Source organism: Dreissena polymorpha, chromosome 7, assembly GCF_020536995.1.
Source record: "Dreissena polymorpha isolate Duluth1 chromosome 7, UMN_Dpol_1.0, whole genome shotgun sequence".
NCBI lineage: Eukaryota > Metazoa > Mollusca > Bivalvia > Myida > Dreissenidae > Dreissena > Dreissena polymorpha.
In genome coordinates, this window is record NC_068361.1 from 33,077,207 (window position 1) to 33,097,070 (window position 19,864).

General features: G+C 36.3%; 1 protein-coding gene and 1 long non-coding RNA gene across 2 annotated transcripts in view; both read right to left on the reverse strand.

Moving 5' to 3' along the window:
* Positions 1-6,230: 6,230 nt before the first annotated feature.
* Positions 6,231-7,744, reverse strand: LOC127837712 (uncharacterized). The gene is made up of 2 exons (XR_008029444.1): positions 7,462-7,744; positions 6,231-6,760 (listed from the first exon to the last, which is right to left on the reverse strand). It is a non-coding gene; the product is annotated as an uncharacterized LOC127837712 (long non-coding RNA).
* A 4,109-nt stretch (positions 7,745-11,853) lies between these two features.
* The window catches only part of LOC127839612 (uncharacterized), a 13,174-nt gene continuing 5,163 nt past the window's right edge, over positions 11,854-19,864 (reverse strand). Inside the window, exons 2-5 of the mRNA XM_052368000.1 lie at positions 19,707-19,826; positions 17,205-17,429; positions 14,891-15,015; positions 11,854-12,000 (exon numbers count right to left, since the gene is read on the reverse strand). Of these exons, the coding sequence (XP_052223960.1) occupies positions 11,854-12,000; positions 14,891-15,015; positions 17,205-17,429; positions 19,707-19,826 (617 nt within the window). The remainder of the gene's footprint in view (positions 12,001-14,890; positions 15,016-17,204; positions 17,430-19,706; positions 19,827-19,864) is intronic.

Sequence of the window (19,864 nt, forward strand, 5' to 3'; positions counted from 1 at the left end):
TTGTATATTTTACACACAAACAAAAACGTCGACGTTAAGAAGCTTGTTCACTTTCTGAAAACTAATTATCGATGAAAAGAATATTAGCCAATGTGAACGCACATTAGTCCATACTTGAAATCACCGAACGAAGCAGATAGCATTATGATCAGTGGTGAATGCCCACGGGAATGACTGCACATCAATAATTAGTTCATACATTCATACACAATCATGCTGTTAAATATAAATCAGTATCACTGAAGACTACCTTGGTTTAACCCATTAATGCCTAGTGGGCTCTCATATCCTTCAAAATTGGGTCAATGTATTTACAAAATTAGAGATGTCTTGTATATTTATTTTTATATTTAGAATATTTCTTTCAGAAATTCCTATAAGCAAACAGCGCAGACCCTGATGAGACGCCGCATCATGCGGCGTCTTATCTGGGTCTCTCTGTTTGCAAAGGCCTTTTTTTCTAGACGCTAGGCATACATGATTTAATTGTCATAGCTTACGGCGTATCATATTGATTGTGGAAAAACCGAACGTTCATTCCACTAGCTTCTCTTCTACATATATCGTATGTTATATTGTCTTGATGATATATCTAATGCTTGAATTAGATTAAAAGGCTTTCTTTGTAATTTAATGTAAATATTGTTAAATGTATGTTTCCCTAACGTTAAATTAATAGTAAGAAAAAGTTTTAAAATGTTAAAATAATTTGCCTTCTTACAGATAAAAAAGGTAGCCCGTACTGCAGCGGCGATTATAATCCTTGAGTGTGGTATGACACTAATCGGAAGGTAAATAGTTATCCAAAATTGTGCAATCGTAAGACTTATTATAATAAGTATTTATTCAAGGGCAGCCTCCATCCCTACATATTTTTTGCTCATACGCGACGGATTCGATATAATAGTTAAAGAATTATTTTTAAAATACTGATGTGTTCATATTGCATGTTAAAATCGATTATAAACGCAATAAATGCGCTCGTAAAATGCAGTAGCTGGATGTTTAGTACGCGCTTGTTGATAGGGCCGTTAATATCAGATTAGTTTTCTATTGCAGCTATGGTGCAGATGTATCGAATAATGAATTAATATTCGTTCTATATATGTATGCAATTCATAGTAACAACTTAACACTAGCATAGAGTATTTTTTACATTTGTAAACATAGCATGGGAGATTGTTTTCCAACACAGGTATCTTTAAGACATTGGATTCTTAATCGGATATATTTAAATAATGTGTGTACATTAGAAATATGACAGCCATTCCAAATAATCATTTCAATTAACATATGTGTTGTTCTTGTATGAAATTGAAATTGTTCATAGGTTATCATATTTGTGATTTGTTATTGTTTCTTTGATTTTGTTATTTCTGTTTTAGTTCGGATAGCTAACGTTTCAGACAAATCTGTTAATAAATATCCGGTACTCTGAACCCCTACTGAGCGATGTGCATTTCACGGATTTATATTAATTTGACGGCACTGGTTTTGACAAGAATCCGACATTTGACGTTTATGCACTTAAACCTATTGAATAATTGAGGACCTGTTATAAGATTCCCTTACATTTGAACACGCTGCGATAATGGACGACTGATTCCTTGTCTTTTTAAATGGTTCAGCCTTAAAAATCCACAGTGATTGTGTACTATATGTTACAGAGTAACATACGAGTCGCGTTCTGAGAAAACTGGGCATAATGCATGTGCGTAAAGTCCTCCCAGATTAGCCTGTGCAGTCCGCACAGGCTAATCAGGGACGACACTTTCCGCCTAAATTGGATTTTTCCTAAGAAGAGACTTCCTTTAAAAGAAAAATGTCATAAAAGCGGAAAATGGCGTCCCTGATTAGCCTGTGTTGACTGCTTTCTCAGAATACAACTCATATACGCTATCTGATAAACGTGAAAATTGAAGGCACGGACTACGAATCCCCCTTCATCTTTGCGTATTGTTCCGTTATTAATAAACTGATCAGGTTTGCTTGCAATTACGGAATGTCATGTAAAGAGCATCTACTAGAAACTGCATGACCGATAGAAAATAAACGGTCTGTTCTGATCTGGTGATTTGCACAAAACGCATGTTGTTTTATTTTGAAATACAATTAAATTAAATTTGTGTCGGGACTTTCGGTTTCAAATCTAGCCATTTAATGAATTCGAAAAAACGATGATGAAATGGCCATATCTAGCCAGCATGTGTACATATTTTGGACGTGAGCATCTGTAAGAAAAGTATAAAAAAGGTGTTTTTTTTTCAATATAGAATCATTTCGGAATATCCAGTATATGTAATATATACTGAATGATTCTACAATTTATAATTGGCATATACTATCATGTTTATAAGCTACGCTCTGTGAAAAGTGGGTTTAATGCACGTGCGTAAATTGTCGTCCAAGATAGCCTCGCAGTCCGCACAGGCTAATCAGGGACGACACTTTCCGCCTTACGGGATTTTTGCTAGGAAGATCCATCATTTAAACGAAAAAAAAAAACATAACAGCGTAAACTGGCTTTTCTGATTAGCCTGTGCGGACTGCACGGCCTATTCTGGGATGACACTTTACGCACATGCATAAAACCCTCTTTTCACATAAGTACTTTAAATTCGGAAGCGATTTATCCTACTAGATTACCTCGTGTTAAGACCGGGATCTTACAATGTTCTCATATTGAGTGGGTTAGTGCGTAACGTTTGTCAAGTGTAGCGTGATCTGCTTGTAATATAAGAAATAGTAAACTCCACTGAGGTCCCTATGGCATTATAGTGACCAGCCAGGCAGCCACAAATCGTACATGGACCGAAGCCGTAGGCTGAGGTCCATATACAGTTTGTGGCTGCCGGGCTTGTCACTGTTATGCGATTGGGACCGAAGTGGAGTTTACTATTTCTTATATTACACCGAAGAGTTTCCCCTTTACCATTGTACAGTGTTGTACGATTGTTTATGGTTTAGATCTAAAAGAGATAAACTGAAGAATTTCGCAGGAATAATGACGTCATTTCGTTAAAACATGACGTCATTTTACAGTAAAACAGTGCAAATTTAGTGGTGTGTAACCCCGAACGGTCCATATACAAAATAGTGACCGGTCCATATACTATTAGGTTCCTCCATCGCATTTTATAGACTGAAACCGGTCATATTGATATAGAAGGACCAATATCTCTGAGGTGTAATATATACGTTTAGCTATTGCGCATGACAAGCGTAGCGTTTGAGTATTGACCGTGTGAAATGTTCCAATAATTCGAATACATGTATTATGCATTTAAATAAGTTTTACCTAAATGTATACAAGCCAATGCATCCGTATATGTGAGTGTTATGTTGCTGTTATTTTCAGCGAACATTAAGTATCCATGTCACTCACGTATCGTTTGGTTATATTCAAACGTGTTACTAGTACGTGATTGTCTTTTGATTCGACTGTCTTCCGATGTTATGTTCAATAACATGACGTGGCCATATGGGAAATACTTTAAGCATTGTATCGTTTATTCAACCAAACTCATATACACAAGAAATTGACAGGTATATTAATATATAACAATTTTCATGTCATGTAAACGGCATTTAAGATTCGCTTTAATTGTAAAATATATTCTTTCGTTGATTTCCTTCTATGATGTTTGTTTCTGTTTGCCTTATTTGATGTACGTTTTCGTTGATTTCTTTCTATGATATTTTTATATTCGTTATTCGTTTTTTTTTTTTATTTATTTATTTACGATGGTCTCCTTCCATGATACTTGTTTTTTCATGGTGCCCCTTTATGATTTGCATTTATAAATCCATATTTGATTAAATTGTTTGTATATTAACTTTGAAAACTGAAAAACGCAAGGGCTTATAGATCAAACTTTTGTAATTTTGCATAGCCGCCGATGCGCCTTTTTAAAAAACGTTTTTTTAACTTTTGAAGTTATTATTTTTTTTTTACAAAAGGCGCATTGGCGGCTATGCAATTAGCAGATCAACGCCATTTATTTACAAATTTAAATGGCTGTGTGCTTATCTACATAATCCGAAATAACATTTGTTTTTTATTTCGCACATGTTTAAATCGGTTCTTGAATAACACATTTTAAATAGTGTGTGAACATTTGATAAAAACGGTCATATGAATTATAGCCAACAAAGGTTTGAAAATTGATTAAGCGCAACGCTTGTCAAGTTGAGTTTGTATGCTTAACGTTGTCGTTGTAAAGCGTTCAATAGAATCCACAAGACACGTGAATGAACGCGAGAACAAGAACTATTTAAATCCGTTGAACTTCGCATCTAATTTATTAATGAACACGCGTTAATATTATTGTAAACTGTTAAGTCAATAATGAAAGCCAGCGCTTGCTCTGTGAAGTAGTTATATGAATGGTTCATTTAAGACAATAATGCACAATGTGATTTTTGTGTTTTCCGCTTTATTTTCTTTAAACCTGTTCGTAAATATTGAGGTAGTTCCATTTCAATACGAATTATGAAAGTCCCCAATTAAGTATTTTACTACAGTCTTAATTATTATCGTACACATCTAGCTCACAGCCGAGACCTATAAATAGTGTGTAAACATAATGGAATGCACTCTGTGAATGATCATTTTTAAATTCCTTTGCAAGTAAATATTCCATAAACAATACGACTTCTGAAGTGGGTCGATTCGATGCGACGATGGCAATAACGACGTTGAATGTTGATGATAAAGTCCATTCCGACGATTTGATATAAAGTACGTTTCTGTGACACATTTATGCTCTGCCCTAACATGGAATGGTAATTGATTTGTTATACAGTTTACCTACGTACTCCTTTGTAGTTTACATCATGCAAAACGCCGCGGTGATTTGCTTTTCATTAAATGAGGGTGGATTTATCTTCGGTCGGATACGTAGCTCTAAACCAAATTAGTGTATGCCTCAGTTGAATATTACACACCAATCAATAGACGATAGAACCGATGCTAAATATCCCGGTCTTTAATGTTTATGATGAAAAACATCGTCTAAAACATTTATTGGTTTCAAATACGCGTATTATTCTTGAAAACTACTAATGATCTGCAGTTGAAGTATTGAACCGATTTCTCATGTTTTCTCCGTGTTTCAACTCGATTAAGAGATTGAGTTTGAATGAATTGTATTTTGAGATGTGTTGTTCAAATGAAATGACGTCACGTTTTATTCTTAATTTACCACCATATACACAAGGTATTTTAAATTTGATTGTGTACTTTTTTTCTGATTTTTTCTTTCCAAGTCTGAAAGTGGAATGGTTCGAAGTCAAATTCACTAAATTCCACACGGCCATTGAAATTGGTTGTAGACAATCAGTTGTTTTTTTTTCTCAATATTTTTTTTTCTTTTTCATTATCAATGTAGTCAATCAATATAGTAGTTAAATTATCATATTGATTTATTGCAAACTGAAAACAAATACAAATGAAACCAACAACTACTATTCGTATAGTGTTAGCACAATTCAAACGCACACGGCTTCAATAAATCGGAATAATAATTATGCAACGGTTAAAATTGCATAAGACATGTTAAAATAAATTGCATTACAAAATTGCTCGTAACCAAGTGCAAACTTACGAGATTAAAATGTAATTTTGCAACCACACACATAATTAAATCATTGACATACAATATGACCTCTTAACTATTTAAATGCACTTTTATAACGGTTTAAATTATCTTCGTTTAAATGAATCTATGCTTTTCTTGTAGCCGATTGAATGAACTTTGTTTACCTGGTTGAATGCATCTCCTATAATTAAATTATATAATAATTTAATTATATCATTAAACGGTGTGCGTTTAACTGGTTGACTGCGTTTTGTAAAACTTTGTGTGAATGGTTTAATGAGCGACGAAGTCTATACAACTCTTGCTTAATATTCTTAAAAAGCAATCTTTGGGTAACTTCCCTTCGAATAGAATTACAGTCAAACATGAACGATTAGTATTTGATGCGTGAAAAGCTTTCTCACTAACAATAGAAGAAGACGCATTGTGGTCTATTGGGAACGAAAAGATTGCGATAGCAGAATGTCTTCACACTTTGATATATTTTAAGAGAAGGCAATATGGTAACAACGAGATTGCGGTCCGTACGATTTTCTTAACCTTCGTTTTGATAACGATTGTCGTTCAATTTTGTTTTATTATTGTGTCTGTTTTACTTTCGGAAAGATAAAAACACGGAAAACACGAATGCTTAATTCTAGAATCTTAAATTAAATTTTGAAGCAAATGCTAATGTAAAATGTAAAAATCATAAACTCTGACAACCAATAAAAAATACCTCATTTAAGGCCTGTCTTCACTAACCCATTTATGCCCTCCGTCTAGAAAAAAAGGCCGTGGCAAACAGCGCAGACCCAGATGAGACGCCGCATGATGCTGCTTCTTATCAGGGTCTGCGCTGTTTGCTTGAAGGAATTTCTGTAAGAAATATTCTAAATATAGAAATAAATATATTAGACATCTCTAATTTTGTAAATAAATTGATCCAATTTAGAAGGATGGGAGAGTTCACTAGGCATAAATGGGTTCAATGATATACGGGAAACACACAGTTCTAAGGTATCGTCGTTTGCACAAGTACATGTATATATAATGTATATGTCTTCTGAAATAAGCATGCAATCACAGTGTACTGGAGACGAATTTTACAACCAACTTGTAGACTGCGATAATTTATTCTCGCATCGATTGTTGCTCTTCTGTTTGATGTTCCTCGGTACCTGAAAAGAAATTAAAGCACGTCTTTTTTATTTAAACTGGCAGTATGATCATATAGGTTAGTATATTCGTCAATAGTAGCGTCTTTGTTGTTTTAACTGAGGTAAAACATAGGTTGCTTTAGAGTATTACCAGTATTCAACAAACGCAATGTATAACGGTCATGTATTAGTCTCGAGAATGTATGCTAAATATACATTAAATCATAACCACATTACATGTCTAATAAAAAAACACGCAAGAAATGAAAATGTGTGAAAAGGTCCCTTTAATTCTACATCAATTTCCTTGTGCACACAAAACTAGCTTGCGCCTGACGTATTACTGTCTTGTAGAGACACGGATTGATTGACAAAATAGCCAGTGGTTTTAGTGTCATCTTATAGCATGGATTTTGATATGCCAAATATTTCTGGTTTCCCGCTATACATATCGTGTTGTATTTGCCTTCCGGCATTGTAAAGGCAAAGTTGGGCACTCTCTTTAAATAAAACACTCGCTTTCGTTAATAACAATGTCTCTCGTGATAACATTATTTAGTTGTTAATCAAACATGCAAAATCAATTGAAATACCTTTTTATCAAAGAAAATATTTTGATTAGCACGTGCTACATTTAATTGTGTAACACGAGCAAACCATCTCTGTGTGCATACACAATATACAGGTATTGACATAACATCTTATTTAATGTGGTAATCTACCTTTTAAAGTTGGGAACAGCTTGTATGTATTAAGTCTCCTGGCTTCGCGCTGACTGGACTCTAGGCGCGCATATTCAGAAGCTTCATACGGTGACTGCCTCCCATTGGGAACTACTTTTCCTTCAACCTCGTCGAATTGATGACGATTTTTCGGCGCGGACGTATGAACGGTCGGATTTGCAACGTCATCATGTAGATCATTAAGTTCTTTAGAGCAAAGTACCCTTCTGTACGGAGCATTGGGGTCATCCCAGGTCAGATATTCGCGGGGAGCCAGTGGCAAAGGGTCGTTTCTGGAAGGTAGTGCTGGTGTGTTACTGATCCATCACACAACACATAAATAATACCAACGCTGTTAGAAAGTTACAGGAAATAGTTTTCCATTACTAATTAATCAATACATGTTGAAAAGAAACATATTAACTCCGACGTGATATATAGTGTTTATCCATTACTGGTCAAAACAAATTAACAAACAAACCTCGCAGCCCATCAAAACATTCATATCAAATAAAAGCTCATGGGGATAAATTGCACGCAATTCCGATGTCATCATTTGCTAAATGTGTCTGTACATTAATTGAGGTTGGTTTTTTACTTTGAAGATTCAAAAACACATTTAATGTCGTTAATGTAGTCGTGAAGTTATCTTACCAGTTGTAATTAAAAACTTGTTTTGAAATTATATTGAACAATACAATCCAGGAATCAGATGCTGAATGTTATTGAACGGTCACGAACCGTTATAAAATCAATTTTATCACGCAATTGAAATATGAAGTATGAATGCAAAAGAAAATGATGCAAATTCGATATGTTTGGTTGTACTGAATTATTCGCAATGAAAAAGTGTACAAATGGGAAACAACTCGATTGGGAGTATCGTCAGCTAACGAGATTATATTTTGAAAGAAAGTATTTTTAAAGGGTTATGTAAAATCACAGCCTATAAAAAGGTCTTGTTTAACTGCAATGTGTTTGAGAATTTTGTATATTCTTTAGGACAGTATCTACTAACAATAAACCTGATGAGGTATAACATGCCGTTCTGTGCACGGACTGAGCCGGGAAAACACTTGGAGTTACAATAACCAAACTAAAGTGTAATGACACAAACAACTATTGTTTTGCAATTCCACTTTGTATTTAAAAATAAAGTTTGTCAAACCATTTCGAAAGTTAGCACGAGCAAACCTCTGTTTTTCAGCGCATCGCACTTACACGGTTTACATAAAAACATTATCCTGGTATGAAATATAATTGTTGAGTGCGTCTGTTTGCATCCATGTAGTAACTAGGTTTATGAAGCTGAACGTTCGAAACAGCTATGGGTATGTGAAATTATGGCTTTTATTTGAGCCTTGTTCTGAGAAAACAGGGCTTAATGCATGTGCGTTAAGAGTCATCCCAGATTAGCCTGTGCAGTCGGCACAGGCTAATTAGGGAATACACTTTCTGCGTAAACTAGATTTCCTTTAAACGAAAAATGCACAGGTTAATCTGGGACTACACTTTGCGCATGTGTACTTTGCCCAGTTTTCACAGAACAAGACACATTTTATCGCAGTTGCGTACTGTGCTGATGACAGTTTCATCTCTGTATAGGACGAGCGTTTGATTTGATGTTTTTGTGATACCTTAATCATTGTATTTCGGATGAAATATCGTTGTCACCCTTTTAAAAATAGTTTGAGAATGTAATGGTTGCGATCATTTAAATTATAAATATAAATGGGTATTTAAAGTATTGTACGCTTCATATTTTTAGAGGCGCAATTTAATATATAAACTTAACTTGTGTACGATTTTTAATATGTTATGATTTCAACTTCATTATCATTTGAACTGTTTTTATTATCTAACCTTTTTAATTTCCGCATGAATGCATTTCGTGTGAGTATGTATTACGTATGGCAATTAAAACAAAGATGTTTATGCTCTTGCTACTTTTCCATGAACAGGTAGCCTTACGACGTTATTAACTTTGCATGCTGGGAAATTTGTTGTCTGCTAAAATGTCGTCTGCAGACTTTCTAAAATTAGCATTTTCTTCTCTTTTTTTCAAAGAATACTATCAGAATAGCAAACAGTTTGGATCCTGATGAGACGCCACGTTCTGTGGCGTCTCATCTGGATCCAAACTGTTTGCAAAGGCCTTTAAAATTCGGTTCCCGCACTGAAAGGGTTAATAACTTTAGCGAATCGTTTTTACGCTGGTTTTCATTTGTAAGTGTTTTTCGCAAATAAGCTAAAATATTTTCAATTTGTAACTGAATTATTGTGTCAGTTGATATCGCAGTCAAGTACCCCTGCGACAAAGTACGACTAAAAGCTTTAAGACACTTGAATGCATGTTCAAGAATTTGCGCGAGCAAGCTCAGAGGGGGGGTGAGGGCGTTATCACGTTATAGTCCAGATGGCGACGAACATACCGAGGTAGGGGGGGGGGGGGGGGGGGTGAGGGCGTTATCACGTTATAGTCCAGATGGCGACGAACATACCGAGGTAGGGGGGGGGTGAGGGCGTTATCACGTTATAGTCCAGATGGCGACGAACATACCGAGGTAGGGGGGGGTGAGGGCGTTATCACGTTATAGTCCAGATGGCGACGAACATACCGAGGTAGGGGGGGGGGGTTGAGGGCGTTATCACGTTATAGTCCAGATGGCGACGAACATACCGAGGTAGGGGGGGGGGGGGTGAGGGCGTTATCACGTTATAGTCCAGATGGCGACGAACATACCGAGGTAGGGGGGGGGGGTGAGGGCGTTATCACGTTATAGTCCAGATGGCGACGAACATACCGAGGTAGGGGGGGTGAGGGCGTTATCACGTTATAGTCCAGATGGCGACGAACATACCGAGGTAGGGGGGGGGGGTGAGGGCGTTATCACGTTATAGTCCAGATGGCGACGAACATACCGAGGTAGGGGGGGGGGTGAGGGCGTTATCACGTTATAGTCCAGATGGCGACGAACATACCGAGGTAGGGGGGTGAGTGCGTTATCACGTTATAGTCCAGATGGCGACGAACATACCGAGGTAGGGGGGGGTGAGGGCGTTATCACGTTATAGTCCAGATGGCGACGAACATACCGAGGTAGGGGGGTGAGGGCGTTATCACGTTATAGTCCAGATGGCGACGAACATGCCGAGTTAGGGGGGGGGGGTGAGGGCGTTATCACGTTATAGTCCAGATGGCGACGAACATGCCGAGTTAGGTTTGTTTACCCTTTGTACACCCTTTTGTACATCTCATTATGTTTTAAATGACGCTCACTTTCCAGAAATATCAGTAGGAAAGTGATTAGCGTTTATTTCGTATTAAAATTCGCTTTTTATCTCGATTGTACTCGCTGCGAATTTTCTTATTGGAGCTGCAATTTAGTCATCCTGCTAAGAAATTTCGTAGCAAATTGAGGCGAGATATAGAGCAAACATTACAACGAAATAGACGCTTATAACTTTCTTGCTGATATTGATTGAAAGTGGGCTGCATTTAAAATAATAGAAATAAAAACGGGTATAAAACGGCGAAGAATACCTGTCTCGGCATGGACGTCGCTATCATACATATTTATATATGTAATGTATACCGTCTAATAGCTATCTAGTTTTAGCGTGGGTTTTCCACGAAACGACTCAAATGTATGTGATCTGTATTTGCAGGCCACTGTTGATAGCCACCAGAGCCCCTCGCCCCGTGCCCCCTCCCCGCCCTACAGCATCGCAGGGGTAATAAAGTGATATTATCTCGACTTAACTCGCTACGAAATTTCTTAGCGGGTAGACATAATTGTTGCATCACTTTATTACCCCCTCTGGAGCTAAGATGCAGGAAAAATCATGCAAAATAAATATGGTAAGTTTTTACTGAAAGTCGCGAGAACTTGACGCTACTAACGCCAGAATGTGACAATACCACACCTACTGCTGTAAAATCATATTTGTGGGGCATTTATTTTCGCTGATTTCGTGGTTTGACCGATCTACGACTTAACCCATTTATGCACAGTGGACTCTCCCATCCTTCTAAATTTGATCAATTTATTTCCAAAAGTAGGGATGACTAGTATATTTATTTCTATATTAGAATATTTCTTAAAGAAATTCCTTTAAGCAAACAGCATCATGCGGCGTCTCATCTGGCTCTACGCTGTTTGCACAGGCCTTTTTTCTAGACGCTAGGCATAAATCGGTTAAACTAAAACACAGGAAAATAACCGACGCAATTTTATTTTTAGTGTCCAAGAAAACACTATGTTTAGCCGCAAAATTCTATGCTGACGAATATAAATGAGTTTAAAGTATGTATTGTCTGAAATGCAATCGGAGCAACGCAGAAGAAACTACTCACACATATTACGGCCTCCTAATTTCTCGAAATCACATTTACCTGTCCGCATGTTCGATATATTCCTGGCCAATGTAGTCATATTCCTCACTAGGGGTCTGCTCCCGGACGCTTTCGGCTTTGGTGCTGTCGGGGCGGGGAAGGGGGACGGGGGCGCGATGGCTTATGTTGCTATCAACTGTTGCCTGTAAATAAAGATCACAAACATTTGAGTCATTTCGTGGGAGACTCGAGCTAAATGCAGTTCATAAAGCTTCGTTCGAGCAATCATAGTACGAACTTGAAAGGTATTAGAGTGTATACATTTTATGTATAATTTGTATAGAAAAATTCACAAAGCGGAAAGTGTCATTCCCAGAAACGCTTTACATACGTGATTTATTAGGGTTATATGATAACAGCCGTGCTCCGTGAAAAGGGGGTTAAATACATAGAGAATACTAGGTAAGCGTTGAATACAGAGAAGTTTATGCTGCGAGGCTTAGAACGCCGGAAGCGCGAGCCTTGGCGAGCGCTTTCGGTGTTCGAGCCGAGCAACATAAACTTCTCTGTATTCAACGCTAATCCTAGTATTCTATTTATCCCATTTGATTTTTTCAACGTGACATTTAACATAAATAGATCTAATAACATTAACAATAATTTTATAATAAAAGCGCCTAAATCTAACAAATGTAACCATGCGTAGTGATATACATGTATTTGTTCTGGTACGCAAAATAGTCTTTAAAAAATTCACACACAAACTGACAAACAAGTAAAAATATCACCATATGCCTCGATTCAATTTTACGCTGTATGCGAATTTAACACATTACGACCGCGAAAAGAAGAATTTACTTTACTATAATTCATTTTATTTTCGAAAGAAAATGATCAAAATCCAATATGGCGGCGATTGATCCTGACAAAATGCTGTCGATGTCAACATACATGTACACCATCGACGACCTAGTTCTGGCTACCATAACTTTAAATGTCGCTTTTTATGATTTTTGACTGGCGCGACTTTGTACAGGTCTGTCAATACTATATAAACTGTACGTTGAAGTTTCTTTAGCTATCGACGACCTTGACAATTTTGACGAGTAAACAGACAATTGCAGCGACTGAGACTTTATTTGGCTTAATATACAGGGCAATACGTTTTCCGACTTCGGACGACGAATTGAAGGACGCGCAGAACGTGTTCTTTTATATAATGTTATGGGTATGCCGTGTGTGATCCGATGCATCAATGGCGCCCATGTTAAAATCATTTCCCCGAGAAAAGGGAACGACAAAAGTACAAACAAAAATCAAAACACGTAAGAACTAGTATCTTACCTTTAAATTTAATTATCCTTTAAAATCCATCTAATAATCCATTTAACTCAATAAATGACGATTTTGCATCTAGGGTCTTTAATAATTATTTTAGCATAGTTAAATAAAGACCCTTATGCCATTCTATCACTTTATTCAAATGAGTTTATGAACTTAATAAACTTTCTTCTTCGTCACACGCCACGTCATGTACTCTACATTACTGCTGTTCAAATGAACTGGAGCAGTTTATCTAATAATAGCCGTTGGTAAACTCGGTTGCATTTGCAGATTTCTGCATACAAACATAATTATGTTTAAACTTGCACAATATTTTATTTATCTATGGTAAATGCGCTTTGAGTACGAGAAAATAATTTAATATATAAATACACAAAGAATGAAAAACATTCCTGTACACAACAGATAAATGAGTAGAAAATACCCGTGTACAAAATGGGACGATCCCAATTCCAGTGTGGTGCTATTTTTACCATCTTATACTTTACACAGCTCTATGCCTAACGTGAATTAAATAGGAAAGCAAACATAGCAGATTATTCATGAATTGTGCGATATGTGTATGGCTTGTTGTACATTCTTAATTTTTAAGTTAAATGTCAAAAGTATATGCATTGGTTATAAACAATGCACATTACACGAAATAAGGAAAATGTGATCAATTGACAATTCAGATATGTCGACATACAGTACATGTAGAAAACATGTGAAATAAGTCGCGTTTATAATAAATCGTCAAATAAATTCGGAAAAATGACGCAATAAGTATGTCATTTTATGACGCCATCAATCAGCTGATTCATTATACGGATGGCGAAAAATTATGTCATATGACTAGATTTAAAGGTTTAAGGTCGAATAATTTTGAAGCTTAAGTTTTGTCGACTTTGTTTCTTATGAAAAATCATTCAGTGGTAAAGTAAATATAAATAAAAAATAACAAAACAAAAATCGTGTAATTTTATATTTTATTTCAACATTTCTTTTGGTGAATATGTCAAATATATATTTTTCTGCAAAATATGCTCATTTTCTTCCAATGGGTGACCTTAAAATTCGATCAATGAACCAAACAATATCGACCTAATTTTAGCGCATATCGCATGACGTCATTTGAAAAGTAGTCCGTGCACGCGACAGGTATATTCCACAGTGTTGAATACAAGCAAGTATACTCCACAACGTGTTATACCGTCAATGTCGCGGTGAAAATGGGATAAATGTGCGTAATGTGTCGTCCCAGATTAGCATGTGCAGTCCACACAGTCTAATCAGGGACGACGCTTTCGCCTTAACTGGATTTTCGCGAAGAGGAAACTTTCTCGAAAGGAAAAATATCATAAAAGCGGAAAGTGTTGTCCCTGATTAGTCTGTGCGGACTGCCTTGAGTCCGTTACATAGGCAGAACCAGTATTTAATGTCTTTTGTGAAGTTCTACAGAAAGCTCCCACATTGGCCTCGATCCCGTTACCCCCCCCCCCCCCCCCCCCTCGGTCGCTAGGGATATACCTTATCAACTACACGACCGCGAACAATTACATTATAAATCATTTCTTTATAAATTAATTATCGCTATTAAAAATGTACAAAATGCCTTTCCTATCTACTAAATACATAAAAAAACAACTATTAAATATGTAGGTGAAGGCAACATATTGAATCGTTCAATATCTGAAAAGTATCACGATCGTCATAATGGTCGAAAGTTCGCAAAAAGGATATTATATTTCGATTTAATAATCAAAGTACCATGCTGAGAGAGGATGACTTGGCTGCACTTCTTTTCCGACTTCGACGTAGAATAAACACTGCAAGAATGACGGCGAGAACCAACAGGGCCAGCCCCCCTGTTGTAACCGTTGGGACTACCCAGTCTGAAAATAGGCCAGACAAAAAACTTAATACTATTTAAAACTGTTGTCAAAACTGTTTGGGATATAGGCATCATGAAAATGCGTTTTGTATGTTAACAGCATAGCATACATTTTGAGCAACGATATGGATATTATGTTAAGAAACAGGTTCATTGCCTGACTGTCATGATGATAGTATCTTGTCGAGTCGTCACCGAACTGACTTGAGTATTTGTTCGCAAATTTAGCCGAATATATACGATTTTACGTTGCTATCCAATATACACATCTCTCTTTCTATTGCGGAGAATACCGACGATAGTCGATGTATCGTGATTGAGCACGCCTGTTTTTACACATGTCCAAGATGGCGGCAAGCAGACGAGAAATTGCGATTAAAGGTGAAAATAATAAATACCATTCACATTAACAACGGATAATATCATATGGTCATTAGGGAATAATGTTATGCGTGAGTCAATTAACGCAACATACTACGTTTCAGATTTAAAAAAAACGAAAACAAATATTTATCAGAAATCTGCACAGTAAATGTGCGTCACGGAAACGAGTGTTGGAAAATTGGAGTTTAGTCTACTCACAAAGTTAGAGCATTTATTATTATAAGATGAGTATCGTTCGAAAATGGAAAGAGAAAAACATGATTTGATTTATATGTTAGTGGATCTGTGTATAATCAGATTCATACGCGCCTGCTTCTGATAATCGTTCATACGATTGTATAGCCGTATCATGTAGATGTAGATATGCATATTCTGCTTTATTATGTTTGTTACGCTGTACAGTTTAATGAAAAAGCATTGAACTGATGTTGTCAAGTGCAAGAAATTGAAAGGTAAACAAATGAAATATATTATTCTAACTCCATTTAATACATCATTAACACAACAAGAACACTAAACTACAGGATGTTTGTTAATATTTGTTTTTTTTCCCTTATGATATTTAATTAAAAAAAAATACTGAATTAAATTAATAGCTACTCTTAAAGAGCTTATGATCAAATGGTGTATTTAAGAATCTATAGATTATTGCAAGTTAAATAAGCATGTGGATGGATATTAACTTAATATTGTCTTCACTTTAAGAAGACATTGAAGCAGCCCTTTATAATATAAAATGCTGTCAAGCATGCACTTAAAAACAATTTTAATTTTGTTACTTATAATCATATGTATAATGCTTAATGTCTACAAATTTCATGGTTTATCGCGCTATTTTTTTCCAATTTCATGGTTTATCGCGTTTTTTTCCAATTTCATGGCTTATCGCGCTATTTTTTTCCAATTTCATGGTTTATTTCGCTATTTTTTCCAATTTCATGGTTTATCGCGCTATTTTTTCCAATTTCATGGTTTATCGCGCTATTTTTTCCAATTTCATGGTTTATCGCGCTATTTTTTCCAATTTCATGGTTTATCGCGCTATTTTTTCCAATTTCATGGTTTATCGCGCTAATTTTTCCAATTTCATGGTTTATCGCGCTAATTTTCCCAATCCAAATGGCACAGGTTGTAAAACATCAAAGCAAAATAAAAATCACCTAACATATTTTATTATTAGCAAGTAAATTCATCTAATGCTTTATGTACCGTTAAACTGATATGTGACCCAGTCATGGTGTTTTAATGCTCAAAATGATTGAAAAGTTTAAAACTACTGACAACAGCCCCAAACTACTGAGAGATGCCCTCCATACTACTGAGAAGCAATCGGTAGGGTAAACAGGTCTGTGATACATAGTTGATAATTGTTTGTAAGTATCAGGCGGTCAAGAACAGAGAAAGTTCAAAATCACAATACAAACACAACAAAGATGTTTATGAAATAAAGTACCAACATGAAAGTGTGCTTCTGAGGTTTTTAGGCTTGAAGCATTTGAGACGTTACAATGGAAATCAGTCAATGTTGTTTAATTTATATAACACCACTCTACATTAAGATGAGTCGTGTGAGAAAACTTTCCTTAAAATGTCTTCCCATATTAGCCTGTGCAGTGCGCACAGGCTTATCAGGAACGACACTTTCCGATTACGCTGAATTATCATTTAGAAGAGGCTTTCTTTAAACACAACATTTTATAAAAGCGGCTAGTGTCGGCTCTTATTTGACTAGATTAGCTAATCTGGTTTGACACTTTACGCATGTACATTAAGCCCAGTTTTCCAGAACGCGGCCCGTATGATAACCTGGAAGTGATTCTGTGTCCGCTTTATTTTTCAGCCCTTCCGTCACAGCTCCTGGACCTTCCAGTGTAGGCCCCAACGTTGTCCTAGGTATCCCCGTGGTCGCCTGCTGTGTGTTATTGATGAACGACCCCTTGCATGTCTTGCAGCAGTCCGCCCTATCGACAAGGGTGTAGTTTGAACAGAGCTCTACCCGACAAGAAGGCTTCTTGTTTCCGTATTTGCAGTCTGACATGATATATAAGACTAAATTAAAAACCTCGGCGAAACAACAAACCACGTCATTTCTATGTAGTAAAGACAAATTATGTATGGTTGCTTTCCTATCATATCTTCGCGTATTATTTGAGTTAATTTAGCTATTTAAAAGGCGTGTTTGACATATAATAAATATTTATGGATGTATACTTAAATATAAACTTTAGTGACTTACAATATATCCAATAAAAACATTATGTTATCAAAAACGCAAGTCACACCCTTGCGAAAACCTTGCCTTGTTATGTCCTCAATTCGTATGAATCTGTACATAAATTATTAGTATTGGTGTTACTAATTACGTGTGTAATTCCAACTCATAATAAATATGATGAATGCATATACAAAGTCCAGACTTTTAACAAAGGTGTAAAATAAAATTGTTCTCGAAATCCAAGCACGAATAATACAATAAGGGACATTTAGGTGTTCCAACGGTACGCATTTGCCTTTTGTAAAAAGTTTTATTAACAAAACCTCATATTATCACCGTCGAAAGTAATGTATAGGTTATGATGGGAAGTTGAGTTGATTTAAATGTGTTTTTCACTACGTATTATTTGTAAGCTAATAGTCAGTTTACGAATGATTATAATCGGTAACAGCCACATGCGTGTTTGAATTTGCGGTTTCATTTTTGCACAAGCGTTGGTTTATTTGTGGCTGTTGTTTGATTTTATAAATATTAAATGTGTATCTTCATTTAAAAATGATTTTTAATGGGCTAAGTGTGCGCTTAAGCACGCATTGCAACTGGTTGTACTACCAAACGAGCTGCAAGAGATGTTTCAAAGAATTAACTCTTGTATTAATCCTTGAGTTTGTTTTGTAATGAGATTTCCTATGTTTTTTCCAGTCTTCTTTATGGGATAGGTGTTTTGCTTAACATAAAGAACGTTCAAAGCACGTTTTGTTCCGCTGGCGATGACTCTGGAATTCCTGAATTAGTACACATCAACATTTAAATGCATGCAGTTTTTAATAGTTTAACTGAATCGGACATGAATGACATGTACATTTTTTAAATAAAAATTATTTATTTTTAATATTTGTTTGAAAAGGCAGTTACAAAGATACCATATAAGAACTATTAAAAATAAGGCAACGAAACGATTATTATTATCGTTCTTTTAAATGACCGCAGTTTTTATCCGAGGTTTTCTGTGGAGTACACATACAGTACATGTGACGTTCAAATACTATAATGTCGCGTTCTGAGAAAAATGGACAAAATGCATGTGCGTAAAGTGTCATCCCAGATAAGCATGTGCAGTCCACACAGGCTAATCCGGGACGACACTTTCCACCTAAACTGGATTTTTGCTAAAAATAGACATCATTTAAACGAAAAATTCCATAAAAGCGGAAATTGTCGTCCCTGATTAGCATGTGCGGATTGCACAGGCTAAACTGGGACGACACTTAAGGCACATGCATTAAACCCAGTTTTCTCAGAACGAGACTCTTTATATTTCTATAAGTTCAACGTTGATGAGATAAGTTTAAGGTTAGCACAGCCAGCAAATGGTTTATTCTCCAAAGGCTTTGGCGTTTACAAATCGGCGACTTCAGCTTTAATATTAGATGTAATGTTATGTTTTGTATAGGGAATTAGTCAGTCACCAGAAATTAATGTCTAACGGACCAAATCTGTTCTCATGATACTATAAACATGCATACGATTTAAAGACCAAATGCTATGCATTGACCGTTCAGTGTGGTTACCTCGGGAAAATTGAATTAAATGCAGGTGAGTGAAGTGTTATTCCATATTAGCCTTTGCAGTCTGTACAGTCTCATCAGGGACGACAATTTTTGGTCTCATGGAATGTTTGTGTAAAGGAAGACTCTTAAAAAAACTAATTGTGACATGTTCTGATAAAATTGGGCTTAATGCATGTGCGTAAAGTGTCGTCCCAGATTAGCCTGTACAGTCCGCACAGGCTAATCAGGGACGACACTTTCCTTATGGTATTTTTAGTTTCAAGGAAGTCCCTCCTTGCCGAACATCAAGTGCATTATGCCCAGTTTTCTCAGAACGCGTCTCAATTTATGCGGACAGTGGTCTCAGTGTAATCAGGGACGGCAATATTTGGTTTCATATAATTTTTGTGTAAAGCAAACTCTTCAAAAAGGAAATTTATTTATGCGGACAGTGGCCTCACCGATAAGCCTGTAAGGTCTTCACATGCTAATCTGAGATAGAACTTGACGCGCATGCATTATGACCCGTTTTCTTATGATTACCTGGTATCTGCGTGTCATAGCCATGGCAAGTGGCACAGCACTGCTTGAGCACTGTGGTGTTGTAGCACTGCCTGCCGTCCTGTACATCGCACGTTTCGATGTGGTCTCCGTACTTGCAGTCTGAAGCGAAATTCGGGTTAATTGCAATCTTAAAGGCC